The following is a 27,850-nucleotide window of genomic DNA, read 5'->3' as shown; positions in this document are numbered from 1 at the left end:
CTACAAAATTACCACGCCATTCCATCAATCATAGTCCTCCAGTGTTTCCATTGCTTCCACTGCCACCAAACTCAAAATTGTATCCAAAAGGATACTTGGTCTCTTCCTGGGTGAAGTTCCATTCGGAATTCTGTTGAAAATTACCAAGACCTTGCGCAGTCGAGATATTTTGATTTGCGCCGAATTCTGGGACATGTGATCGAGAATTTGGAACGAACAATTGATTATTATGACCGCGCGATTGTCCCTGGGGGTTGGCCATGTTTAAATTGAACAGCTGGTCTGTAATCTGACTCAAGTTTGCAGGTGAGGATGGACGACTGCGAGAGATGGTGTTAGGAGGGGCATTGAAACCAATACTTGTGCTTGGCATTGCAAACGAGCTAGTACTGCCACCATATCGAAGGGTAGGTGTGCTAGATCTACTTCCAGCGTTCAATGCTTGGAACGACGTCATCTGACTGGGAGTGAAAGGTCTTGCACGACCACCTGACGGGAATGTAGACTTGCTCTGGGTGGCACGTGGTGATGCGAATCTAGCAGAAGAATCTACGCCTGACATTGTACTTGAAGAAGTACCGGCCATATTACCAGCCATTGTATTTTGCTGTGTTGGGCGATTGTAGTATGCGGCGACATATGATGGTGGTCCTTGCCTAGTCTCAGAATTTGCTGCTTGGGTCTGATATCTTGCGGGAATGTTGGTCATGCTGTTCAAACTCGATGCAGTTTCTCTGTCCTTTGTAAGCTGGCTTTTTGGGCCATTGGCATTCCAGTTTGGGTTGGCAGTTGGAATAAAAATGTCATCATCTTCCTGATCAAAACCTCTGGCGTTGTTAAACTCCTTTCTTGTCTGGTTTGCGACCTCATCGAGAACTGCCTGTTCTTCAGCGCTCAATGTGGGCATAATTGGCTTCTCATTTTTGGCAATCGCTTTCTTTGCAGAAGCAACTGAAGCTTTCATGTCAATTTGCTCTCCTGGAAGAAAATCGCAGTGGTCAATATCTGATGATACGGGGTATGGGATATGGCCTAGAGGGAACTCCTTGTGTATTTCTGGATCACCGCTAATGCGTTGCCAATATGTCCAAGAAGTTGGCTTTGCTTGATATCCACCGGGATTATGATTAATAGCAGGAGGCAAGCTATCCCAGTCAGGAATAGGAGCTTTCTTCCACTCAGTTGTGTTGGTATCAACAGTGACCTTCTCACCCGCACCTTTGTATTCGCCTCCATGCAAAAGACCATCAGTATTGGGACTTTGGATATCGACTGCCTTGCCCTTGCCCTTGTAATTTGTTGTGGGTAGTTGAGGATTGGAAGCGTCGACAGCTTCATCGAAAGTTGCACCAAACTTGAAGGCAGATGCGATAGGGTTCAAGCCACTCGATAAGCCACTTGTAGATGTCGTCTTTCCGAAGATGCCGCCGCCTGGTGGCTTACCACCTGACAAACGTCTGACTCTTGGCTGTCTGGAGCCGTCAGCGTCGAAGATATGACCAATTTCGTGAATGTTGTAGGTGCCTCTGCATTTGACAGTATGAAGCCTCAAAACAGGAACATTTCCTGCCACGCCAAGTTGGATAGCTGTACAATACAGTCCCCAATAGTTGTTCATTGGACCACCACTGATACAATTCCAGGTCACCCATTGTGCGGATGGATTTGGGACATTGAGCGAAGCGTGAGAGGTCGCATCGGTTACAACGCCTTCAATAGCTGGTAGAAAACTGTCCATATCACGTTGACCACAACGAACGTCGATACGCCGAATCAAATACTTGCCCTTGCCTCTATGGATAGAATTGGGGTCACGCTCACGTCCGTCGATAAGGCCCTGCAATTTGTTGATTAAATCCTTGAGGTCCAGATTGAGGGTTAACAAAATCGTGTGGTGACTTGTTTCGCCGCCTATTTCATCGTATGCGATCACATCAATTTCGCGCTCCGAAAGTTCACATCCAGCTCGAATATTCTCCTCACAGTATGCGTTTAATTGACGACATGCTTCCTCGTAAGTGAGCGGGACGGTGGTGGACATGGCGTACTCAGTCTGGCTCGACTGGCGAGACTGATACGAGGTGACTGAGGGTGCGAGGTAGGAGTTAAGGTCTTTGCTGTTGTCTTTATTGTCTTGAGGCATTGAAACTTCAGCCGCAGGACCGAAACCGTCGCTGGCGGTTTGTTGGAGCATCTGACGCAAAAATGGAGGAGTCTCCTCTTCTTCGTAATTAATCATATTAGCTATTGCAAAGCAAGATGGCTTTTAAACCATCAAAAAATGTGGGTAGATGAGATTTCAATCAGATTGAGGAAAGAAGTTGTTTGAAAGAAGAGGCTGCGAGGCAGAAGGTAATTGTAGGTAAACATAAACGCACTAGCGTGTTTTGTTGCCATGGGAGAAAGTGAATGTTTATTCTGCCAAGTGATGTGCGTCGAGCGGTGTCAAGAGTGAAGGTGCGACGATAGTGAAGTTTGAAATTTCTTACCATCAGTTTTGGGTACGGTAGAAGGTGGAGGAGCAACTTTTGTTCTTGTCAGTACGGACAATCAAAAGCTCAACGAGAGGTAGGATGCGTACACGATGCAAGTGCGAGATCAATGGATTGACCTGTAGGCCAGTCGGCGTCAGCAAGATGTCCATCATGATGATGGAGATAAATGTACTTGCCATCGCCACTGATCAATTCGTCGGACCGCACAGAGCGAGTGAAGTGAGACTTGGCTGATTGTCTGGGGTCAGCACATGCAGTAGTAGTGAGGTTGTGGTTCAAGTGGGAAGTTCTTACCTGTGGTGTAGCTTTCATTGCTACTGGGCCCACTTGATTTGCTGACGACACTCTCATCATCTATTTATAGAATGGAAAGTCAGTATGTGGCTTTGAGATGATAGGTACAGTAGCTCTTGAGTTGACCATCCCCGAATCCTGGGGGTTTTCAATGTCGGCCTTGAACGCAGACACTAAAAAATCAATTTTAGGATGCTCATTCCTTGCAAAGTATGCTCTTTTGTCGGAGATAAGGGTGGAAGAGCAAGCAGGTAAATTTCAGAGGTTCTTGATCATCGATTTATTGTTCCTTGGGATTTGAACAGTTGACCGATGATCAAGAACCTCTTCACCTCACTCGATGAAGTTTGCTCAATCAATACTCGGTCTGTTTGTAGGAAGAATAGCTTGAGGGTGGAGGACTTGTAGCTATCAGGTAAGTCTCAAAGGTCTTGATTCATCAAAGCAATTGTTGTTTTGGATCTGATCAATTGCTTGATGATAAAGAAGAACCTTTTGACCTAGTAGAATAGAAAGAGAATAATAAATAGAATATTTACATACCAGAGGACCCCATGTTGTTGAAGAAGTTGTGGATAATGTGGTAAACAAAGCTGTGAAGGAACAATTAAATTAAACAGAAAAGGTAAGGAAGAAAAGAAAGTGGGCAAGAAAAAGTTGAAGAGGTAAATAGTAGAGTAGAAGATCCGGACCCTTTTTCTGTCGCTTAGCTCGAATTGTCTGCCTGATTTTTTGGGGGTCTTGTTTTTGGGACTTCAAGGTTTGAGGTAAGGTTGGGTAGAAGTTGAGACTTGTTTGGGAGTATGATTGGGACCTGGGGGATTGGGGGGGTTGTGAAAGGGAAAGAAGAAAAATAAAGGAAAGGTTGGTTGTGGTTTGAGATGATTTGGTTTGTGGTTGAAAGTGGTAGTGGTAGACGTCGCTGGATGTTCTAGTCAATGTATGGGTAGATTCACTGGACTTGGGGTTCTGTTGTTAGAGAGATCAGCACATTTTCTGTTGTTTCTTGTAGTTTTTGATGGGAGTTTCCTACTTCTATAACCTTTGAACTTTTTGGGCTTGTTTTTCACAGTTTAAAATGAGAGATGGAGATGGCAGATGGGGATGGCAAATGGGGAGGAATTAATAGGTATGTGAGTACTTTCTCCTCTGTTTAATCTATACCACAGCTTTCCGTTGGTGGTTTTTATTTTAGCTTACTGGGCTTCTGGGTCAGATTAGGATGTTTGTTTGGGATTCGTGGATGAGGTGAGGATTTTGTTTTACTTGTGTTGATTGACCTACCTACATACCTACCTATATCATTGGAATCGATGAATGTTTTGTTTGCTGTCGAATCTGCAATACATCTACAGGAACAGGAGGTAAGGTATGAGCTAATTTCTATCATGTAGAATTCATGAGATGAGCATTTAATTCTGCATCAAGACTTGGACATTTATTCTTCATCTTGATGGACTGACTGATTGAATTATGAGTTGCTTGTGATTACTGTACTCATTCTTTTATGTTGAAAGGAAGTGGAATTATACTTGTGATGGTGTATTAGTTATCATCTCTGCCTTTTGTTTTGTTTAAGGAATGGAGTCTCAGGTATTCCAAATATTCCATCTTTTTCTAGATTACTGAGATCTTGCATGAATACCTAGCTAGATACACTTTCTTTTCTGCCACTACTTCTCCTCCCTCTTCGTCTACTATCACCGTGTTTTCTTTTCTCAGTCTACAAATGGCCGTCTACTTCTCTATATATTCCTTAGAATATTTATGCTAAGCTATCTCCGAAATATAGTTCAACGTCACGAATGACGGACGAAATTCGAAATTCCGAGCGTTTCTCGATTGCCTAGTTCTTGGCACACTTCGGTTGATTGGATTGCATACCGCAGATTTGACTTGATGGTCCTGCAACGGCTTCTCCAACAGCCACTTGGATCCTTGGTCAATCTGCAAGATCACAGTATGAATACTCTCGCAATTGTTCTTTAATACCTTCATCGGGATCTCCTCTACGACTCTTCGATTTGGGAGCATGATGACCCGTCAAACATATACAATATTTTGTGGCAAGACATATATATCGAAAAATCGATAGCACTGGCTGCTTGAGAAGTAGATGATACCACGGGGAAGCCTGTTGGTTGTGCTTATTTGATTGCGTCTTTAATTGGAGTCCCTGGTCGAGAATCCTGCGGAAATGGAAGACCGGGAATTCGGAAGTAGAACTCTGTGTACTCTCGCATGCCGCTAGTCACTTATGTACTTCATGTCGGATAAATAAGGCTGCTACAAGACCAGACTACGGCCACTTCTGTGTGCGGTGTCCTGGAAGTCCAGATAGGAGTTAAAGATCGATCAGAATGTTTTAAGTTGTTCGACGGGAGGCTTCGTTGGAGAATAGACATACACTGCACTGGGATGATGAACTCCGATATTGCAACATCAATATTACATTCTTAGCCCACGAGAGTGAGATTACAAAGCGGCTCAAGCAGTTCGCGGTACATAGGTCGGCTAAGGCGATTCCTCTGCCAAGATTATCTCATACTACCAAGATTCTGAGATTGATAAACAGCAATTGACTACTAGTGTCTACTGCTCGCTGGTGCTGACATTGCCCCCTATCAACTTTCTTGACCCATAGCACACCTCAGCTCTCGAAGGACGAAAGATATGCAAATTAACAAAGGCGAAAACCACGTTTGATACCTTTTTTGACGGAAGCTTAGATTACCAACACCAGTCTCGGGATATACTGGAGGGCGATATGTTGTGGTGCTTCATCCACTTCGAAAAGGATCGGCAGCCGCGCTGTGAAAGTGTTGAGACTAGCCGTGGTCGAGTTACTTTCATGTGTTATGATGCGGAAATGGAAAATGTGCGGACTGAGTGATCAAGTAATGCACTAGGCATGCAGGAATCGGAAAGGATATTGAACAAGAATGAACATGTGAAGACCAGAAAACCGGCTTGGATCGACCATAGATTTTTACGAATTTCACGAAGATTGACGAATACCGGGAAATAACCTACTGCTTCTTTAATGAACCATATTTGACTTGTATTGCAAGTATTCATCTCCACCAGCGGTCCTCGAGTTGGCTCAATTGTTTGGATCCGTACAGAATTGTGATAACTTCACCCCCATAGACCAAGGTCTCAAAATGAATACCAAGATGTGATATTGAGATCCAACTGCAATCGACCTGTCCTTTTTCCTTCGACCGGTGCAGTGGAAAATCTTCCTACAGCATCATCTACTTGATTCATCTTGTGGGAACGCATGGATCGGAACGAGTTTCCCGTTGCAGACCTTCCCTGTCTCTCCGGAAGGGAAGAACCTTTGGTCTACCGACTTTTGAGATGGCCTTGCTATAACCTATGGATGATTGCATGGCTTACTGTACGGTGTCACGCGGATTCCTCTATATATCTCCTGCCTCAAATCGCTCGATTGAGCACTCAAGAAGGAGTGACTTTGATCGGGATGAACACTGAATTTCAGCATCGCAGAGAGAAATTGTTACGCTTGGGAGAAGAGGTGACATTACCTGAATCAATTGATGAACCTCACTAAGCATTTAATCAACTGACGAAATTTCAAAGTGAATCACGAGGTGGGAAAATTGCAACCCCGTGTACCGGTACACCCTCGCTTATGTACTTCCGTGAAGTCTAAATTCTTGACAGCACTAATGAATCTAGCTCAAGCACTAGTTGATCTAGTTAAATGCAGTTTTTTAACTATATAAGGAAGAACTGTCCTCCCAGATTCCCCTTCTTCTCTTCACAAGCAATAACAACCATAATTATAGTCACTATCTTAAGTCTTATCTTAATCACAATAAGTCATCTCGACCTCCACTTTATACAATCCAATATATACCTTCTTCAAAACTTTCTTCCCTGAATTTGGAGCGAAAATTTCGACTACCCAAGAACTCTGGACACCCCTTCCATACAAGATCGTTCACCAACATCATTATTCGCCATTTCAAATAACAGGATTTATCCTAGCTAGGGCCAAAAATTGAATAGTGACCTCACCGCAATTCATATTAAATCTTTCAACAAATAAACTTTGGCATATATTCAGCACTCGAGGAGACACAAGCAAGAGCAGTCATGTTTTCAAATTTGGATTCGAGACTTCGTCGAGCTATGAGCTCAAGAAGGGAAAAGAGGGCAACCTATAAAGAAACGGAGAATAATGGATTAGTTGGTCGATCCAAAAGTACCAGCGAAACATCAAGAGCAAAAAATCTGGCTTTAAAGACATCAGAGCAATCAAAAACAGATTTGAATTTTACTAAAGTCGAAAAGATTGTAATGGACGAGAAGAACGAGCGAAAAGCCAGGCCCCCTCACAAAAGAAGTGTATCGCAGGATTATTTGTCCAGAAAGCATTTCATTCAACTCGCAGCGGATAAAATTGAACGTTCTCAACAACAATTGTTGTTATTGAAACAAAAAGACCCTGCAGAGGAGGTATATCCATCTTTGCGTCTATCTAGTGAGCTAAGCATGGATGTATATACATCTGGTGATATGATCGAGGACATGAACAAGGAGGAGTTATAATACAACATCAGAATTAATCAAATAATCAGAACGACTTGGTCTGAACATCACCCGGAATTAAAGACACATCAAGATTGCGAAGATTTAAGTAGAGAGCGGATAAAGGAAAGTGATCTCCTATACGACGAACGAATAACGGAGAGTCGTAAAGCTGCGATCATACGAAATTTTGAACGAACAACATTGAAGTGGGGAGAGAGGGTAGACGATGAACTCCAATTTTTATCCTTGCCCTATCATTGTTTGGGTGCAGCTTTACCCCATCGTTATATCGAGGATTTAATTGCAAAAAGAAAATTTGAAATTCAATTGTTGGAAAAAGAATTGGAAAAGAGGATGGAAAATAAGGAGGAGCACATCCCACATACAGATGCAGTCTATTCATAATTGGAAGGGGGAAAGAGCAAATGGTGATAGGGGAGTATATGATGTTGAGTGATGGGCGTGGTGGGCGTGGTGGTGGGTGGTGGAATAACATCCAAGTTTCAAGTATATAAGTCGCGAGTATCTTTCTCTTCGCAAGTCTTGAGATATTGTAGATCTACGATCAGATGGATCCTTGAGCTAAACTTTTGTACATATTCCATTCAACATATGATGAATATCAAAAAAGATTACCCTATGGGGTATAACGGCGACCAAAGCGTTGGATAAATAGTAGTTAGGCTGAGCGCAAATGTAGGAGTCAAAAAGCACCAATAAAATTTGTTAAAAACACATTTCGTAGACCATGCGATAACATGACGGGAGCGTGCAGTTCTTACCCAGTAGTCTACGTCAAGCTCCTCATAATTGCATCTATTGGTTGTAAAGATATTTACAACAACTCCCGAAACCGTTTAAAACACATGTCAAAGCCGCTTAAATCGCCTTCAAGAAGAACCAAAGCATGTCATTGCCGCGGTACTCCATCGGCGCATATGAACCGTAACTTGAACATCGGCGATATCATTGGGTACTTTGGTTGCTGGATCGTCACCACCGTTGATGCCATCCCGTATCTTCATGATACGATTCTTAATGATCTTATTGTCACCCTGAGCAGACGTGCCAGGCTGAGAGAAGTCAATATCAAAAATGAGTTCTACAGCGGTGGCGGCATGTTGCTGAATTTTGCTAATAATATCGTCTTCTCCCCCTTGTCTCCAGGGACCTTGTGGTCTAAAATTGATCTTAATGACGCGGTCCTCAAGCTCATAATGTACTTCTGGCGACGAAGTTGTATTAAGTGCTGTCGAAGGATTTGTGAGTTGAGATTGAGCCATGATTTAACAATGCCAGTGATCGGATAGGCTGAATCCGCTTTATGTGTATGTCAAAGATGCAGATGGAAAATGGTAAGGGAAGGAGCTGAGTTGCCAATATATAATAATAAATAGGTTGCTTACTATAGTTTACCATATATGCATATAACTGTTAAAGCCATAGGCGCTTATAAAGTAAATCAAAAAAGAAAATGACTCTTCATAAATCGTTAAAAATGGTATCATAAGTCACAGGGATAGAAGAAATTTATTTGCCAAAGAAAAGTTGAGATCATCATGGCCATTCCAATCAAGATGACACCTCAGAACAATGTTGCAACAACTCTTGAATTCATAAGAGAGTGTCTTTTCGGGATAGCCTGTGACATCTTTGTCGATTTTGGTTGTGTATCACAATTTTCTATCAAACTTCATGTATTCTTAGTATGGCATTGACCAGGGTTAATTCAACAATATCAAGGTTGAGGTATAGGAAACAAACCAACATGCCGTCACTTCAAGATTTCATACCCAAGAAATTGTAGATAATTCCTGAGTTATAGCATTATCATCACAATTGCAAAGGTAAACAAAGAACAGGTACACATATTATTAGACATTCAGTTCTGAGGTTGAATGCATTCCATGTTATCCAACTCTTCCCCAAGATACGACTTGACCCAGGAAATTGAAACCCCCAATCCCTATTGAAAACAGCTTCTCCTCTTCAGCACCAGAAAGATTTGCGAGGTGTTCAATATACTCCTCAAACTGCTTAGCCAATCTTGCCCCAACGTGGTGTCAAACTTATCCACATATGATCCCCCATTCATACTAACCCTCAACGTATAATGCATACGCAAATCCTCCAAGACTGCTTTTGGGTAATACAGAGGGCTAAATGTAAACGAAACAAGATATAATACGAGTGCGCAAGAAGACGATGCATTCATTCTACTGAATTGTCGAAAATTTGCGATTAACCATGGATATTCCGGTTCTTGTATATGATAGCGAACCAGCAGTTCACGTCCTTAATTTGTGATCTACGACACGAAAGAAGCTTGGAGTTTTGGTGCGGATTATTCCGTAATATTATCATTATTGATGAAGGCACAAAACCAGAGAACGAAACACATTCTTAAGCGATATTAAATCCTTCCAGAAATCGATCCTATTCTCCTCTATCCTAACACCACTTCCAAACTATGTCACAAGAATTCCGAACAATTAACAAATAGATCATCACCATAACCCCCCTATCTATCATTCGGCAGTCGGCTCTCGCGAGCATGCTTATCGATTTTCTTCTCAATATCCTCCCCTCGACTACGTATCTCACCGGTGTAACATTTAGTAGAGTTACTCTCCTCCTATGTATACGTAAGCCTCTAGGGTGGCATCAAAAGTGAAAAGTCAGAGCCACATTTGAGTTGCCGAGTGCTGAAGCGAGGCTTATGAAATATCACTTCGACTTCATCAAATCCAGTCAGCTCTCCATCTCTGCCGACCACCAGAAGGTTGATGCTTCGAGAGATCTCTATGATTTGATCTCTGATCGTATATAGTCTGCTCATTCGTAGTAAAAGTATCATGATCCTCATAGGGAATCTCGAAAATGATTCGGAAAGTCTTTGGGTATTTCTGTATATCTTGGAAAATAGTGTCTTTGAAATCAGCTCTCCAGCTCCCATGTTAGGTCGAAATCAATGTTCATGAAATCGGAGTCTCTGTCGTATTTAACCTCCCGTTTTCTATAATCGACCTGCTTGGAAGCAGACATCGCGAATGAATTTTTTGTGGAATGCTATGGGCCTTTGATCTCGTCTCTGTGGAAGATGTCCTTATTAGAGAATGAGGACCCGACCTCATATTATATATTATTTAATGGGGCGGTCTTACTACTGTTTCCCAAATTGATATGATTAATGCATGGTATTATTGTGGAAAACCGTCATTACTGTGAGTTTAGATGTCTGTAGATTGAAACATGAAGTGAGAAATGTAAAGGTTGAGATAATTGCTGAGGAGAATGGAGCCGAAATGATTACTTTTGTGCTTCTGAACTCACGGTGTGGGAGTTTGTGGTTTGTTTAAAGAATATAACATCCTGGGGAACTTCATCGTCTCTCTCACGTAAGTAAAGAGAAGATAAGAATGAGCATAGAATGATTAACCGAGGGTTTGCTTGTTACTAGATCATCTAGTGTCATCTTCTTTTGGAAATCTTTGTTAGACACCAACAAACCGTGGAATAGTTTGCGTGAAATAGCTGTTAATTTTTGCCAGTGGCGGTGTACGCGATAAATTAGCAATTCCAGTATAGAAAATGATGGAAGTTATGAAGTGAATGACAACAGAGGAGCTCGAGCGTGCAAGATCAAGTAATGGTGTTATATAGGCAATATATGCCCCTACAAACCAGTCCGATCGGCATACCCCATCAATAACCAATCGATTTTTGCTTTAACCCTAAGATACAAGCATCTCCAATAGGAAATTATTAAACTCTCAACTAATTCTCCAGACCGAACTACCTTCAATATTTATCCCTGAACCCTCAAAATCTTGGCTGTCGTCAATCCCGCATCCTTGCGCGCTTTGGCAGCCGAGAGTTCCAACCGCCGATGCCCAGACTCAAGTACCGAGATCCAGCAAATTCTAAGTGGGGTACGCTAGCAACTCTTGGCTTCCAGACAATCCTGAATGAGGCAACCTAGTATTACTAATTCCTCGAGCATCAATTAGACCAGAATAATACCCGCTTGTCCCGAACTCAGGGATGAGTAGGTTGGTTCGATGAGAATTATTTCAGATCGAATACACAAGGTTCTTTATATCCTGACCTCCAGTGAGTGTCGAATGCTGCCGACTCACTATACCCCAGACTTCTCCAAAACTACAAGTTCATGTAAAATGATCATAAAAGGAATCATCCACCTATTCCAAATTATCCACGTATCTAGAAATCAACTTCGCTACACATTACCTATCATCCAATTCATGCGATTTTCGCTTTGGCCTAATTTATAATACGGTATCTGTACCTGCATTTCCCCATATCCCTTTATTGGCTCTACTTGCACACATAATGTATGATATCCCTCACCTAATGAGTTAGAATCTACCAATGCATTATCCCCATAATTGAAGGTGCTAGATCATCTAATTTATTTATCCCAGATTTTCAAGTCTACAGTATCTTACGTTTCTGGCATCCACAATATAGGAAATAAAATGCTGCCATAATAGTGAGGATGAGAGGAATACCGACCGATACATCAACCGTTATTGGAGTTGAGCTGGAAGTCGTTGTGGCGATTAGAGTGGTTGCCATGGAAAGGGAAGATGTCGATGCGGTGGTAGGAGCCTGTGAAGTTTGAGTGGTGAACAACGACCCTGATGTTGTACTAGCAGATATTAACGTTGCCGCAACAGCTGCCGCTAAATTTACGAATGAACCACCTGGTTCCGCAAACATTGTGCCAAATCCCGGTGCGAAAAAAGTTCATGTTCTAGAATAGCAATTTACATTATATGCGTAATACTAGGTTTCATCTTAAAGCTTCAAGAGTCTGTACAGCGCGAGGATCGATCTTGCATGTGGGATATCTCCTAGATAATCCAATCACATTCTGCTATTAGAGTCATGTTTGTGGGGTCATGAGGTGGGATCATGCATACCAGCGTGGGTTCAATAATGCAGCCTCGGAATAGTAACAGGTCAGGAACAAGGTGAGAAATGCTGCTCAATGCATACTCGTACTGCTGGAAGTTTCGCAAAAACAATTATTGAAAATTCTTATGATATTCTTACTTACAAAGAGTTGAGAATAAGTCTTCATATTGATAATCCCAAGCACTTGCTTATTGAGAAAAAAATCACTCAATCGTGTAAATTTCACGTATTTTCTTCCATCTGCGTCTAGGAGTGAAAGAACATGTTCAACGAATCTCTGAACAAACAACCAAACGCATCTTGGCTTTTGAATTTTACGAGAATGCCCGAATCAAATGAACTCATCCTGAACTTATGATCCGATGATTTCATGGCTCTGAAAGAATAGGCTAAATTTCGAAAGGGGTCAACTCATAACCCTAAAGAAGGATCATTTTCCTTTACGTTGCTGCCATGCCGCCATGCCTTCATTTTTCTAATTCCCGCCGCTCCCAACCATATCCCATGTTTGCAAATGGGCCTCCTAAGCGAAGAACGCAAAGCAAAGTGGCATAAGACAGACCGATACTCATCAGTCGAGGAAACACACGGTGATGGAATGGAGCAATCACCGATGATCTTACAACATGTCTCTCGAAGAAAGAGAGCAAGAGGGAATATTGTCGCTATGGGAAAAGATGATAGGAGATCAGGATATCTTAATGTAACTAGCGCTGACAGATTGCTTGAGTGGATGGCTTTTCCTACTCATGTCAACCTACATACCAACAGAACAGACCATTGAAACTCAGACTCCAAAATGTATCAAGACCAAAATGAAGACGATCGGTTTCCAAGGGCGGTGGCCATATTTTCGCTCAGTGAGACACAGTCTTTACTAATTGCATCTTATAATGCAAGCTTTTACAGCCTAGACTTGGTGAGGCCACAGATTGTAGCCGTTTCGTATAGTCTAAGACTAATGTAGTGCTATTTGTTGATTTCAAGACTCGATTGGTCTGAACTTTGTGGATGATTGATTCCAGGTCTGAGGTATTGAAAATTCAATTTGGACTAGAGGACTAGAGAAAGAACACGAAAGGTGTTGTCAAAAAGGAAGAGTGGCGAGTATTCACGATACCGGAAATAAATAGCGAAGCTCTGACATGGCCAACAATACTTGTCGTCTCATTGGAATAAAAAGCGAAGGTACAAAACAAAACTGTATCCAACATTGAAAAGAGTAATAAATAGCGGAGATATGCAACAAAGCTGCATTCAACATTGAAAGGAGTAATTAATAGCGAAGATATGCAACAAAAAGATGTTTTTCTCTTTGAGAAATTGGTGTAATGCGGCTGAAGCAATATAAAATGACAGGTTTCAGTCAATCATGATTTCAGCTGATAGTTGTTATGAGAGTGAAGGAATCCATCTCAATAATGAATATCAACTCATAGATAGATAGACAAGTGAAAGCATAGAATAAAGATCAAACTCCTGATCCAATCCTTCGATGTCTTCCCCTTCTCATCTACCGGACTATACCCAAGTCTGAGCGCAATAAATATAACCGCCGCAATTCTGTACGGCGGTAGGGACCAAGTTTCGAACACTGCTCATTTTCGCGAACATTTCACGACATATCACGCGAACGCATAAGCCAGTTTGAGGCCTTTCGAATCCGCAGTGATCGTCGAGCAGCTGAGATTCGCAATCAGTCTGCTAAGACCGTAATGGTGATGATCGGGACAAAGAATCGGAAGGATTTCAAAGACACGGACAAATTGTGGATTGAGATACAGAGAAGAAAGGAACGAAGACGATACATGCACGCGCAAAACAAAACGGATTGGTGTCGCAATCAATCCATCACGTGGACGACAGACACGTTGATTGAAATGTAACCCTGGGGCTCAAAAGCCAAAGATAGTTCAATATTTGATCCTTGATCAATAATCCCAAGATAGAAAACTTCAAGTTCTTCAACGATCCGCATAGACAGTGTCCACATTAATTCTCCGCTCACGAGTTTTCCTTGTGTATTTTTAATTTTTGTAGCCGCCCGGAGGAAAATGAAGTGGATTTTCTCGCATCACACATTAAAGTTGTCAAGCGGAGAAAGATACAAGCGATTGTAGATTACGCACGTGATCCACCTTCTCCTGTGAAATTTCAATCATCGGATAAAAGTCCCAAAGTCAAAAGAAACAGCCAACCAATCAATCATTCTTCATCAAGCAAACGAAACCCCCACGAAACATCTGTCGTTCTCGTTCCCTCGTTCAGCCTTTCAAGGGTACGACAATGAACGATAATCAATCCTACGACCGTTATCGTGAACCCGCTCTATCTATCTTGGACCGTAGTGCAGTCTAAGCGCTTTAAGTCTTTCCGAACTCCAGAAGTCCATTTTTAGATAGTTCAGGCGAGCTATCCGAGAAGAAAAGACTACGTGATCGTACGAATCTACCTATGGGAAATATTAAATCCCATAATGCGTTTCGAGCAGTACGTACTGTCTCGACCTCTTGTGTTGAAAATTGCGAGACGTCTCAATTTGAAGTATGAAGAAAGCTAATCTTAGGTAGACCTGTTCTTGAGGCCGAAGCTTAAAGGCATGAATGTCAATCTGACAATTGTCGTTTACGTTTTATGGGTTGTCATCATCATCGGATTCGAGTGAACCTCTACCTCCCGTCCCTCCAGAATTGGGAAATTTTTCATCTGATAAATGATATGACGATATCACCAGTGCTTATCAGATATGGATTATGGATCTCTCCATCCGATCTCTCTTCCATGTATCTTGCTCTTGTGGACTGTACAGTTAAGAATGAGTCAGAGTTTTCCTTCCTGAAACTGTGAAACGTAGATCATGAAACAAGATAAACATCTTGACTAATTCACGGAATGATACATCGCATCACTCCCATCAAAATTCCAAGATACAAAAATCAAACGATATCCAATAATTCAACCCAATCTATCAGAATCCAATTGATTCGTCAACAACCCATGTACAGCTGTACCGTTCATACCTAGGCAGGTATGCGGCGCGTCGAGAGAGAAAAACAGGGATAATTCGGAAATCATTCGCTTATTGGCGTGTGCTCCTTTACCAATGATCTTCAAGAAGAGGGTACGTCGTCAACACGACCCTGACACGTAACCGCCGGTCTCCATTTCTTCAATCCCGATTTTGGATTAACGTGACATTTCTTTACTTTGAGAAGTCTCATTTGAGTAAAGCATAATGTTACTTGGGCGCTTGATGGTCGGCTGTGCAAATTTGTTAGTAAAAGCGTCTGCCGTTCGCGGTACTTGATTAGTATGATCGAAATTGGGAATAGTTTCAATTAGTACTCCACAGTTCAGTTGAACTATTACTTATTGAAAAAATCTATTCCAATTCACCGAAGTTTGATGGGTCAACAGTTTGGCCAGTCGTATGTCGCAAAAGCTAAAAAAAAGTTTCATTAAGCAAGCGCTGGTCGACCAATAAAGCGACAAATTATTCTTAGGTACGTCTCCAAGTAGTGATACCTAATGAAATTATCGTTCAATGCTGTTGCCGTTGTTTGGTACGAGTACCTACACCCTACCTCTACTTATTAATGTTGTGCAATGTTGAATTGTTGACTTCAGTAACGCGAGCGCTTGGAGAAATTTCGCGATGTTGCACGCGATAACGTGGTTTTTGGTGTTCATGGTACCTACATATCCTAGAATGTAAATACCCGAACGCGTCTTTTTGCTTACTTCACAATCGGCGCCTCTATTTTCATTCGATTTGTGATTATCGACCTTGATTGGTTTAGTTCATAGTTTCCAGGTAGAACAATCAAGTTCCCATGTACAATACCATCTCCCCGGACCCTAAAAAATATTGGCGTTCATGGGCAAGGTTAAATAGTCTAAAAATGAGTCATTTTAACATTGCATTAGTGCTTCATATACTTAACCTAATTGAGATTATATTTATCCGGCGGTTGCTGAAGAACGAACCATATGGCCTCATCTTCTTGACCAAGAAACAGTATCATATCCACTTTGTATATTTTCAGTCTCGTCTAACTACATTTCTCCGCGTTTCGGATTATTTAGATCTTTTTCTCGATACCCCTGTCCTGACGTCAAGTCGATCCCCGAAGTGATCTAGGTATTGGATACTACCATTCTACTCAATTTCAACGAGGATAAGTACTGGTGGTTATCACCTCACATCTCTTTTTTAGTTATTCAGTCTCATCTCATACTCTTTCTTTCGTTCTTCATTCATTCGCATTAGGAATATCTTCTGTCATCAAAAAAATTAGAAGAGCTGTGCTCATCGTCGTATCATCATATCTTACATTTTAATATTCTTCAGTTGATCTTGAAGCAATCAAAAATATCTGGAGCCGGCTCCTTCATCAGAACTTTAATACACCTCGTGTTGTCATAATAGACACAGACCACCTACCGCTCACCACCACTCCACTCATATCTCTGCGTAAGTCAAGCACCTGACATTGCTAATAGATCCATACTACATGGACATTGATTAACATCTTTATGTATGCAGTCCGGTAGCAGACATGTCATTTGATTATTCTCCGTTCTCATTTGAGCCAACTACTCCACCACAATTCACATTTGAGGAGCCTTTAATTAGTGCTCCTTTCAGACTTGGCCATTCTCGACAAGGATCACAAGTGTCAATTTATTCTCGAGATTCATCTCCATCCGACTCTATCAGCATTTCAAGTACCCAGATGACTACTCCGACTAGATCACCAATTAGACAACATGGCCCACTTCTCCTACCTAAGATTCGTCCACAAGATCAAGAAATCAATGCTTCGCCCTCAACTGGATTGAGAGTAACCAAAACATCAAAAAAGAGTGCTGCTAGTCGTGCATTCAAACCCACTCATAATAGGAGCTACACGAATCCCGAAACAATCGTGTTTCACTCTGATATATTCCCTTCGAATACTCGTTCTATGTCTACTCTTTGCTCACCAATGCACGCTGTTCAATCAGTTGAGAGTCAGCATAGACGTTCCTCAAGCTCCAGTCTTGATGGTCAAACTCTCGGCAAATATGGATTCCCAACTTATCGTCAAATGCCAAATTACATTCAACAATCTCCAAATATGTCAGTCATGGAATCATACTCACCACAACCACATGAACGATACCCAACTCCTGCACGTGAGCCATCCCCTCTTGCTCAAATGAGCAGCATAGACGACATCCACCCCATCCATATCTCCGATAATTCCATGTCCAATCTCGCCACCTACCTCACCTCTCCCAACCCCGCTCCAGCGCTAGTCCGTCAGCTCAACATCCATGTCCGCGACACAAACGCCAAGCATTTCTGGTGGGATATCCGACAAATCCGACCCTGGACCTCCTTCAACACCACCACCATTTCCTCCATCCCCGGTTTCTGCGATCTACTGAACCTCGGTCTCCCATCCAACATTTTCCACCAACCATCCCGCGCGTGCAACAATCCCGAAAATGAACACGAATTACAAAACATCTACACCCAATTCTACGCCACAAAACTCAACCACGCACTTTCCATTTCCCAAGGAACCCGTCATCTCATGATGCGTGCCTCGTCAGCCATGGGACAAAAATCCGGCGATCCATCTTTCATCTCCAACTACACCGACGACAATTCCCAACTCATCTACGGACGAGGACTCGGTCGCGTCGTCGGATTAGTAAAGTCATTCGACCGCTGGAACACCGGTATGCGCGTCGAGGGCAACCATCGCAAAGTAGAGTATCTCCGGGGCCTCGCGCATCTACACAAATGCATGCGGGAACACGGATGTCGGTATGGATTCATCATGACGGAAATCGAACTTGTGGTTGTCCGCAACGGCTCTGACTCTGTGCCGCATTTTGGATATCTCGAGGTGCAGACGATCCAGCTTGCTGCGCATTCGAATTCTCCTTCTGCGTTTTCAGAGATGGAGATTTTGTGCGGGGATGACAAGTTGGAGAATATGACGGCGTTGATGGCGCTTTGGTTTTTGCATATGTTGGCGAGAGATGAGATGTTACCGGGTCAGGTGACTTGGAAGACGGAGATTGGAGCGCCGGCTGAGGGGACCAGGAGGAAGATTTTGCCGAAGGATGATTGGATTCCGGAACCGCAGTTGGCGGAGAAGAGAGAAGCGAAGAGGGGGAGAGGGTGGGTTTGGCCGGAGGAGGGCGTGGGGAGGAAGGAGTTGGGGAAGAGGGGTGTGAGGTATTAAGTTGGCCGTGGAATAGGAGGTGGAGTGTGCATGGAATTTGGAAATGAGGGGAATGTAAAGGGAAGAAAACAAAATAGAAAACCGCAGGTCGGTTTACGCATGCATTGAGGAGTTGGGAAATGACCCGGATTGAAACTGCAATTAGTAAAGGATGTAGCTTGGAGTAGTTTAATGATGGATTTCTGGGTGGCATGGTGGATTTTAGGAGTATTGATAATGAATTGCATTTTGCGCTTCTGATAACTTTATCTTGTGACTGCATTTCGGCACAAAGTGCTTCCCGCGTCGTCTTTCATTTCGAGAATAATATACCGCTTTTGTGATTCGGTAGTAAATGTTGGCAATTACTGGTACCTATTCAAACCCTTGAACTTCGAAGTAAAGATGCGGTAAAGACGACTCTAAGCGAGAACTAAGCCAATTACAACCGCATACTCCGAGTCTAAGTATGATTTGAGGTATCCTTAAAGGCTACAGCGTATTATGTATGGATCAATTTCCAGATGAGATAGGTCTATCTAGATTCCTGGGATTTTGTAGTTTGTTTATTACGGAATGGACATCCTCTGGTTTTCAGTCCATCCCAAACATCAAAGAAAACAGAAAGTTGTACAGCATGATTAGCTTTCTATACATTTTAGTAAGTCTAAACTTCTAGTGTCTTTCATACAAATCCCTAAAATCGTCATACTATATATCAAAAACCCTACTAGACATAAATTAATTAGATTTCCGACAGTTTTACATACTCCTCCCCAATCTCCACTCTATCACCGCATCTCCACCTCCATATCCCTTTTAGATTCCACCATCACGACCACCGTCACAGCTACCACCACAACCACAACCACAACCACATATCTCTCTCTGCACCACCACATCCACCACAAACCCCAGAACCAAACATCCTTGCTTCCAACATGAAGCACCCGCCAGCTATTTCGCAACCACACATTCCACCACCACTCCATCCACCTAACCTGCCATCGCTACACCCCCGAAAACCCATTCTCCCATTCCCGCAATCACACCAACGAGAGATCTTCCACTTGCTCCTGGTACATCTGGGTCTTGCGAGAGTGACGCGCTGCATCTTGAGAGTAAGTCGGATAGGCTTAATACACGTGGATTTATTGCGCATTTGTACGATGGTGAGTTTATTGATTTTTCAGGAGCATTGCTGATATCCACTTTATTTGGATTGTGTGTCTATGCTATGTTCGATTTACTGATGGATTGTTTGCGATATGTGTAGTCGATGTGCATGATTTTATCGCGTGGAATTCTTCACTTACTTGGATGCCCAGATACTAGTTCGTGTGTGCTGGCTCCGGGATATCGTTATTGTGTTGAGAGAAGCACAGTCCAATTGAATGGGACTTCTTCTGGGATCCCTTAGATACCAAATGGTGGGAGAGCTCTAAGGTTTGGGATTGCAACTGGTCAATTCTGGGATTTTCACTTCATGATTTGAACGGTGGTAAAAAAGAATAGTACGTGATCTGTGCTGGATCACGATATAATTGAGAGTTTTCAGGGTGTTGTGAAAAATGGATATTGTGATTGCACTCTCCGTTTCGAGGACACAGAACATCAGCCGGTCTTTAGTATTTGATCTATCATAGCTGCGATGACTACTGGCAAAGCATTTGCTGTATCAACGCAGCTTGTTTCTACTGACGTTTGATATGATAGCGGCTGCAACTACTGTGTATTTATTGAAATAATGGAGATTATTTTGAAGGAGGAAATCAGCACACTCATTTCCACAAGAATCAACCTTTATCTGTATCTTCTTCGGTCAACGCGAAAACTATTCTGACTACAATTTTATAGCAACTAATAGTCTTGTAGATCATCTCGAGGTCTGCACCCAAGATTATAATGACATAGGCGAAATAATATACATAAGCTTTGAACAGTGCTATAGTTTGGTATGTCTTCTGATATGATAGAGGATAACTTGCCACCACGTGGACTATCTCTCCTAGAACAGCATTACTTGAAAGTTTTTTCGAACAGGAAAATTTTGACAGGAGCCATATCAAATCGTGTTTTTGTACATCAGGAATCGACATTCGAAGACGCATTATTCATGATGACTTATACTGATGACAACTCTGTGCCTGGGCGATACGCTGGATGTGCTCCAGTGGTCTAGATATCATATCAGTGAATCAGAAACTCAACTGTCATGGTTGCTTCTGGTAGCCTAGAGATATGAGAAATTACAAACTATTGTTTCAGCAGGGCCTGTTTTGGTATTATGATATCGTGTTTCCCAGTCCTCGCTTTTGGACATGGAGCTTTAGTATAACCAGTCGAAAACTTTGAGGAGTGAAATTGTGATTTCACCTGGAAAGTCGGACGTATTCGATTCCGGTTTCATGGATACTGTGTTGTTATAATCGGGATCTACAGCTCGTATAGGTAGCGTAGAATCCCAAGGATCTGGCTTTCCAGGAAGCTTAGGTTTGTATGACGTCTTCAAAGATGTAACATTGTGGTCAAGAACTGTATCATCCACCACCAGAAAATGATCTGTCGCTCTGCCATTGGCAAGTTCGTCCCGTTTTCTCATCGTGATGAATCGTTGCCGGAAATCGTCGATGTTCGCCTCGTCCAGCAAAGGATCAGAAACAAAACGCGATGGATGAGTTTCGATCAGGGTAAATGCTCGCCTCCACGATCTACCTAGCACTATATCTGCCGTCATGTTGTAAGTTTCTCCGAAGACTCGCCATTTCTCATCTGTCCCTCTACGATAATCAGTTCGGAAAACAACGAACCCCCAATGCGGCAGCTTTGCGGCAAGAATCTCCCGTACCTATTTCGGTCGCGCACGTTCCCAGTAATCCTTGCATGCCTGTTCTCTTTTCTCACGCTGCTGTTTTCCAATTTGGGAAAAATATTCAGAGCATTTCTGAGGTAGGTATTTCCTTTCGATATCGTAGCGATCTTCCAATAAATCGTGTACTTTTCTGTCTAACTCCTTTTCTCTTTCTCAAATTCCATATACCACAGGAAGTCTCTTTTACCACTGTCAAGGCTCCCTGGAACGTGCGTAACGCCAAACATTGAGATGGTGACCTCTGAATCAGAGAGAGTATCTGAGCTACTCATGATCTTATCGTTGAGTTCCGACACGGTGAGACCGATCTTCTCCAGGCAAAGTCTATCTTCTTCATCCGGTGGCCGCAGTCCGAATAATTGATTCTTTTCGGCACGGGTGACTGATTTGGGATCTTTCAATGTTGCTATACGTTCGTATAATGCTTTATCCTCGGGTGTCATTCGGCGCTCTGTATGTAGATTATAAAATACTTCGCGCGGCAATTCAACTTCCTTGCCTTTGAGAGACATATTGAGCTTTCAGGTCAAGGTGAAATGAAAACAGTATGTACAACAGAGAAAGTATTTCTGAAGAGTCTTTCAAGAGATCTATATAAGAAGGAGACGGGAGGCGATTACTAGCGCTATCGCTCACCCTTAACCCGAAGCTTCTTGCCATATCCATAGAAATCATAAGACAGCTCATTTACGAATACCTTTGTGAGAATATTATCAATCGGTTAGTCCAACTGTTGGCCCCCTATGTTCCTTACGTAATACACAGATTGAAGATTACAAGGACTAGGCAGATATAGGCAGAACTGTACTGGATATGTGATAGTTGCCTCTTTTTGAACTTTGAATGTGAGGAAACCGAAAACTTGTGATCCTCCGGAGTGATTGTCAAGTGTGAGATTTGAAGTTTGATAATTCGAGCCTAAGGATGAGCAGACAATGGTACGCACATGATGAATGTATCATGCACCGACCTATATCTTAACTTGGTGATCTGGCGCGATGGAACCATCCATTGTATGTCTGAAATCTTCTTCGATCCTGATTTCGACTCGTGCAAAGTGAAGTCAAGAATAGGCGATAGAATTGAACCTCCTGTTTAGAAAATCAAATGAATCAAACTACACATTCACGTGACCACACTAATTATCAGCAAACGGATATACTTCGGCTCAAACTCTAACACTCTGACAGTTAGATGAGTAATCTCACATGACCCTGCAATAATAATTGTGTTGCACATCTAGAATTGAGATTATGTATCACTCAAATCAATCAAAATATTTACCGGATATTCATCCTATCAATACTATCAGACGCCTGATAGCGGGGTTACCAGGTATCTATTGAGGATTTTCACCATGGGATGAGATTAGATGAGTAGGTACGATGTGAGAATTTTGGGGTTGTTTTGTGAGATATTAACCTTACAGACCTTTTGATTTTTCTTCAATTCATTTATCAATATTATCTATATTCCACCAGTACTATATCTTTGTGATTCTCGATTGTTGAGTTTGGATTCTGATTCTGATAAAGGTATATAGGTTGAGTACCTAATCGTAACGATGGAGGAAGTAAGCACCAGTCATCCATTGGTTTGGATTGATTGTGAGGTATGTTATACTTCTTCATTATCACCCCTCTATGACCATCTGTTCATCAATTGATCCACCGAGTCCAATGTACGCATTGGATCAGCAGTCGAGGTATATAACATCCTTAAGCTTGCATGCTAACTATGGCATATCATATAGATGACAGGACTGGATATTGAAAACGATGTCATTATTGAAATCTCATGTGTAATTACAAATGGGAATCTGGAGGTGATGGATGAGAAGGGATGGAATGCTGTGATTCATCAGGATCAAGAGACGATGGATAAAATGGTTTGTACCTCTTTTATTTCTCGGAACGCGAATTTGCAAGCTTGCATTTATCTTCTTCCTTGACCATATCTTCATTCCCATGCATTGCAGGTCTCACATCCATACTTACAATCCCCCAACCTACAGGACGAATGGTGTACCACAACCCACGCCTCTACCGGTCTAACCTCCGAAGTTCTCTCCTCGACCACCAGTCCCACCGAAGCTGCCGAGTCTCTCCTCACATACATCCAATCCTGGGTTCCCGAGCCCCGTCGCGCATTACTCGCTGGAAATAGTGTTCATGCCGATAAAGCATTCTTGAGCAAAGGACCTTACAAACAAATCATTGAGCATCTGCATTATCGAATCTTGGACGTGAGCAGTATTAAAGAAGCAGCCAAGCGTTGGTGCGATTTGAGAGTCTTGGTTGATCAACCGAAGAAACAGGGAAAACATCGAGGGAGAGAAGATATTTTGGAGAGTATTGAGGAGGCGAGATATTGGAAGGAGAGAGTCTTTCAACAAGTACCTGTTTCAAAGTGAGGGTTTGGTAGGATTAGGATTAGTTTTCACATGGTGAATTTCTGGTTTTATGTTAGGCATGAAAAGATTCTTGCGTGGCATTGATGAGTGGAATGATCATGTTAAAAAATACTTGGTTGTGAGTATGTATTTTTGTGCAGAATGATACCCGACGAAGAGTGATACCCGACGAAGAGAATAAAGGGTTACATTGCTACGTTGAAAGAAGGACGAGGAAAAGTGTTGAAGCTGGTTACTTGATCGTTACCTAGTAGACAATGCTTCCAGCTTTTTCTTCAGAGCTCCTTCTTATCGTATGATGGCGTCACGCTAGGAATTATCCATGCGGTGTGGAAAGGAACTGATGGTATACCATCTGCAATGACAACCTTGTGCAGAAAAGCACCCGATGATGTACGATGGGGACGGTGGCATACATATATCAGGATTTACTCTTGAAGCTGGAGAGACGTCGGGAATATGTAACAGTCCGTCCCAACCTTATATCATCTAAACTAGAACAAGATTAATAATAAGTTCGGAACGATCCCGACTATAATAATTACTACCTAGGTAAGCTCAAGGGGCCGTCCGATAGTTTAGGATATGAGGCTGAAAGCTATTTCGCATTTGGATGAGAATACTACCTAGGTATCTAGGTCATTCTTATTAGTCTTATAATAATTGTCGCTTTTGCGATGGAGCGGAAGAGGTATCTTACGATTTGCTGGCATTACATAATATCTGATAAATCATTTCATTAACTATCATTTCCATGTAGGATTCTCAGTAAAGTCATCATTAATCAGATAGTTAAGATAAGATCGAATAGTTATGTAACTATTATGTAATCCATCCATCCATCATCTGTGATCTTCACCCCTCCCCTCATCCCATCACAAAAGAGTGGGGTCATCAAAACCCATTCATTCATATGCATAACCTTGTCTCCTTCCTTGTGCAAGTAATAATAAATAAGTTCCTCTCAACGAATGCCCCACCAAAGAACCTTCTCCACCTAAGAAGAGCTAATATCAACACCGCTGGTTAAGCTTGTCTTGTTGGCATCAAAGTCTCCTGTGCCCCCTTTTTCATTCTCATTCTCATTCTCATTCTCATACTTTACCTTTACTTTTTGTTCATTGACTTCATACTTCACTTGAAAGAAAATCAAATCGGTCGGAAATCATGAGTGTTAAGACTGTTTCTTTGAAACCTTTTACCGATCAGAAACCGGGAACGTAAGTACTTGTTTTTGGGAGCTGGAACCAAACCCCACCTCTGCTCCCTCTTCCTGATCGAATGTTCGATTTGTATCTGTTTGTCGATATGGAAGGGAATATTGGGGACTACCGCATGCTTGTCCAAAAATCGAATATCGAACATCAAAGTCCACGTCGTTACAGTCCACTTTGCTAATTTCCTCATTGCACAGTTCTGGTCTCCGTAAAAAGGTCGTTGTTTTCCAACAAGAGCACTACAGCGAATCGTTCGTTACCTCTATCCTCCTCTCCATCCCTGAAGGTGTCAAGGACAGTTTCCTCGTTATTGGTGGCGATGGACGATACTGGAACCCAGAGGTTGTGCAATTGATTGCAAAGATCTGTGCCGCATACGGTGTTAAGAAGTTGTTGATTGGTCAAAATGGTATCTTGAGTACTCCTGCTGCGTCGCATATTATCAGAAAGAGAAAGGCGACTGGTGGTATCTTGTTGACTGCTAGTCATAATGCTGGAGGTATGTTGTGGTGTTTTATTCATTCGGGGGGTTTAGACGATGAGGTCGAATGGATTCGAGGGATGATGTAATGGGAGATGAGAGATCATGGCTGATACTTCGATTGATGAATAGGTCCAAAGAACGATTTCGGTATCAAATACAACCTTGCAAATGGTGGACCAGCTCCAGAATCAGTTACAAACAAGATTTTCGAAGCTTCGAAGAATCTGACCGAGTACAAGATTGCCGATATCCCAGAAGTCGACATTGCTACAATTGGTACCAAAACATATGGTTCATTGGAAGTTGAGATTATCGACTCATGTGCCGACTATGTTGAGATGTTGAAGGATATCTTTGATTTCCCTCTCATCAAGAAATTCTTCGAATCACACACCGATTTCAAGGTTCTATTCGATGCCCTCTCTGGTGTCACTGGTCCTTACGGAAAGGCTATCTTTGAGACTGAATTGGGTCTTCCAAGCTCTAGCACACAAAACTGTATTCCTTCACCAGACTTCAATGGAGGTCACCCAGATCCTAATTTGACCTACGCTCACTCACTTGTTGAGGCTGTTGATAAGGGAAAGATTCACTTCGGTGCTGCCAGTGATGGAGATGGAGATCGTAACATGATTTACGGAGCTAATGCATTTGTCTCCCCTGGTGACAGTCTTGCAATTATTGCACATTATGCACAAACTATCCCATACTTCAAGAAACAAGGTGTCTACGGTCTTGCCCGCAGTATGCCAACATCTGGAGCTGTTGATCTTGTTGCCAAAGCACAAGGTCTTAACTGCTATGAGGTTCCTACCGGATGGAAATTCTTCTGTGCTTTGTTCGATGCTGATAAACTTTCCATCTGTGGTGAGGAATCTTTCGGTACTGGATCAAACCATATCCGTGAGAAGGATGGTCTTTGGGCTGTCGTTGCTTGGTTGAACATTATCGCCGCGATTGGTGAGAAGGATCCAAGCGTTACTCCAAGTATTGCCAAGATTCAACATGATTTCTGGACTATCTATGGACGTACTTTCTTCACTAGATACGATTATGAGGATGTTAGCAGTGAGGGTGCTGCAAAGGTTGTTAAGGATTTGAATGCCAAGATTGAAAATTCTTCATTCATTGGTAGTAAGATTGGTGGTAAGTTTTCTCGTAATTCTTGATGTGTTATGACATAATAGCTCACATATACCTCACAGACCGTACAGTCTCCGATGCAGGAGACTTCTCCTACACTGATCTCGATGGCAGCGTTTCCCCTAACCAAGGTCTTTACGTTAAATTCTCTGATGGATCTCGTATCGTTGTTCGTCTCAGTGGTACTGGTTCTTCGGGTGCTACTATCAGATTGTATATTGAGAAACATACAGATGATAAGAGTACCTATGGTCAAGATGCTCAAGTATTCTTGAAAGATAATGTAGACTTCGCTGTGGAGTTATTGAAGTTTAAGGAGTATATCGGTAGAACCGAGCCCGATGTTAAGACCTAAATTGGTCTGAAGAACACGTGGGGTTGAAAATAAAAGAGAGTTGTGAAAAGTAGTTTTAGCGTTGCAAGCATGCAAATACGATATCAATACAATGTTGTTCATTATGAAGATTTTAATGGAGATATTTTATGTTTTTTTTATAATGAGTATGAAAGATGGGAGGTTTGTATTATTTGACCGGGTTGGGATTTTGGGAATTGAGATGATAGGTGAGTTGGAGAGCGTAGATTGGGCGAAGTTTGAGTGTTATAAGAGTTCAAAATGCGATGATATGTATGAAGGGTTGGTAGGAAATCTTGGATAGGAAGGAATCAAAAATTAGGGAAAGGATATACTAGGTGTGGGTATAAGCAATCGGAGTGGACTAACTAATGACCGAGCGATTACATAATTAATACACCTAGCTTTCCTAAGGGCCAGATTGAGTTTAGTATTGACCTAGGTCGTTTAAAGTGTTTAGATCTGATGTGCTAGGGTGTTTTCTAAGGGGTTGGATGGATGGGATGGTTGGGATGGTTGGTGGTGGTGATTATAGGTATGTGAATATCTAGGGGAGAATAGGGAGGGGTGGAATATTTGGAAGTGTGAGATTTGAGGATATGAGAGGGGATGGGATGGGATGAGATGAGTTGAGATGAGATTAATATAGGGTGAGAAGTTTGTATTGGTTCTTGGCTTTTAGGGATGTTTGATGAGATGGAATAGTTGAGATGAAGGAAATGATGAAGATGGAGATGGTGAAGATGGTGAATATAAAGGAAGATGGTGAAGATGATGAATATAAGGAAGATGATACAAGTAATTGAGAGAATTCAGAAGAAAGGAAATAAGAAGAGAAATAGTTTGACTAAG

General features: G+C 42.2%; 9 protein-coding genes across 9 annotated transcripts; 4 read left to right on the top strand and 5 right to left on the bottom strand.

Moving 5' to 3' along the window:
• Positions 1-28: 28 nt before the first annotated feature.
• EAF01_001664 (uncharacterized protein) lies at positions 29-2,239 on the bottom strand (the record flags this gene model as incomplete). The annotated part of the gene is made up of 1 exon (XM_038909914.1): positions 29-2,239. One exon carries the CDS (start codon positions 2,237-2,239, stop codon positions 29-31), a length of 2,211 nt encoding a protein of 736 aa, XP_038774726.1.
• Positions 2,240-2,558: 319 nt separating this feature from the next.
• Positions 2,559-2,846, bottom strand: EAF01_001663 (uncharacterized protein; the record flags this gene model as incomplete). The annotated part of the gene is made up of 2 exons (XM_038909913.1): positions 2,559-2,789; positions 2,823-2,846. 2 exons carry the CDS (start codon positions 2,844-2,846, stop codon positions 2,559-2,561), a joined length of 255 nt encoding a protein of 84 aa, XP_038774725.1.
• Positions 2,847-6,914: 4,068 nt separating this feature from the next.
• EAF01_001662 (uncharacterized protein) lies at positions 6,915-7,370 on the top strand (the record flags this gene model as incomplete). Its single annotated transcript, XM_038909912.1, has 1 exon — positions 6,915-7,370. One exon carries the CDS (start codon positions 6,915-6,917, stop codon positions 7,368-7,370), a length of 456 nt encoding a protein of 151 aa, XP_038774724.1.
• An 872-nt stretch (positions 7,371-8,242) lies between these two features.
• Positions 8,243-8,635, bottom strand: EAF01_001661 (uncharacterized protein; the record flags this gene model as incomplete). The annotated part of the gene is made up of 1 exon (XM_038909911.1): positions 8,243-8,635. The coding sequence occupies one exon, from the start codon at positions 8,633-8,635 to the stop codon at positions 8,243-8,245; it is 393 nt and encodes a 130-aa protein (XP_038774723.1).
• Positions 8,636-11,807: 3,172 nt separating this feature from the next.
• EAF01_001660 (uncharacterized protein) lies at positions 11,808-12,095 on the bottom strand (the record flags this gene model as incomplete). Its single annotated transcript, XM_038909910.1, has 1 exon — positions 11,808-12,095. One exon carries the CDS (start codon positions 12,093-12,095, stop codon positions 11,808-11,810), a length of 288 nt encoding a protein of 95 aa, XP_038774722.1.
• A 4,757-nt stretch (positions 12,096-16,852) lies between these two features.
• Positions 16,853-18,535, top strand: EAF01_001659 (uncharacterized protein; the record flags this gene model as incomplete). Its single annotated transcript, XM_038909909.1, has 1 exon — positions 16,853-18,535. One exon carries the CDS (start codon positions 16,853-16,855, stop codon positions 18,533-18,535), a length of 1,683 nt encoding a protein of 560 aa, XP_038774721.1.
• Positions 18,536-20,343: 1,808 nt separating this feature from the next.
• Positions 20,344-21,898, bottom strand: EAF01_001658 (uncharacterized protein; the record flags this gene model as incomplete). The annotated part of the gene is made up of 3 exons (XM_038909908.1): positions 20,344-20,692; positions 20,772-21,292; positions 21,574-21,898. 2 exons carry the CDS (start codon positions 21,896-21,898, stop codon positions 20,844-20,846), a joined length of 774 nt encoding a protein of 257 aa, XP_038774720.1. The 3' UTR covers positions 20,344-20,692; positions 20,772-20,843.
• Positions 21,899-22,950: 1,052 nt separating this feature from the next.
• On the top strand, positions 22,951-23,799 carry EAF01_001657 (uncharacterized protein; the record flags this gene model as incomplete). The annotated part of the gene is made up of 3 exons (XM_038909907.1): positions 22,951-22,998; positions 23,140-23,274; positions 23,401-23,799. The coding sequence occupies 3 exons, from the start codon at positions 22,951-22,953 to the stop codon at positions 23,797-23,799; spliced, it is 582 nt and encodes a 193-aa protein (XP_038774719.1).
• Positions 23,800-24,966: 1,167 nt separating this feature from the next.
• Positions 24,967-26,998, top strand: EAF01_001656 (uncharacterized protein; the record flags this gene model as incomplete). Its single annotated transcript, XM_038909906.1, has 4 exons — positions 24,967-25,019; positions 25,214-25,515; positions 25,630-26,646; positions 26,706-26,998. The coding sequence occupies 4 exons, from the start codon at positions 24,967-24,969 to the stop codon at positions 26,996-26,998; spliced, it is 1,665 nt and encodes a 554-aa protein (XP_038774718.1).
• Between the last annotated feature and the right edge of the window lie 852 nt (positions 26,999-27,850).

The sequence above is a fragment of the Botrytis porri genome (assembly GCF_014898465.1).
Source record: "Botrytis porri strain MUCL 3234 chromosome Unknown BPOR_002, whole genome shotgun sequence".
Lineage (NCBI taxonomy): Eukaryota > Fungi > Ascomycota > Leotiomycetes > Helotiales > Sclerotiniaceae > Botrytis > Botrytis porri.
This window is presented reverse-complemented; position numbering and strand designations above follow the sequence as displayed.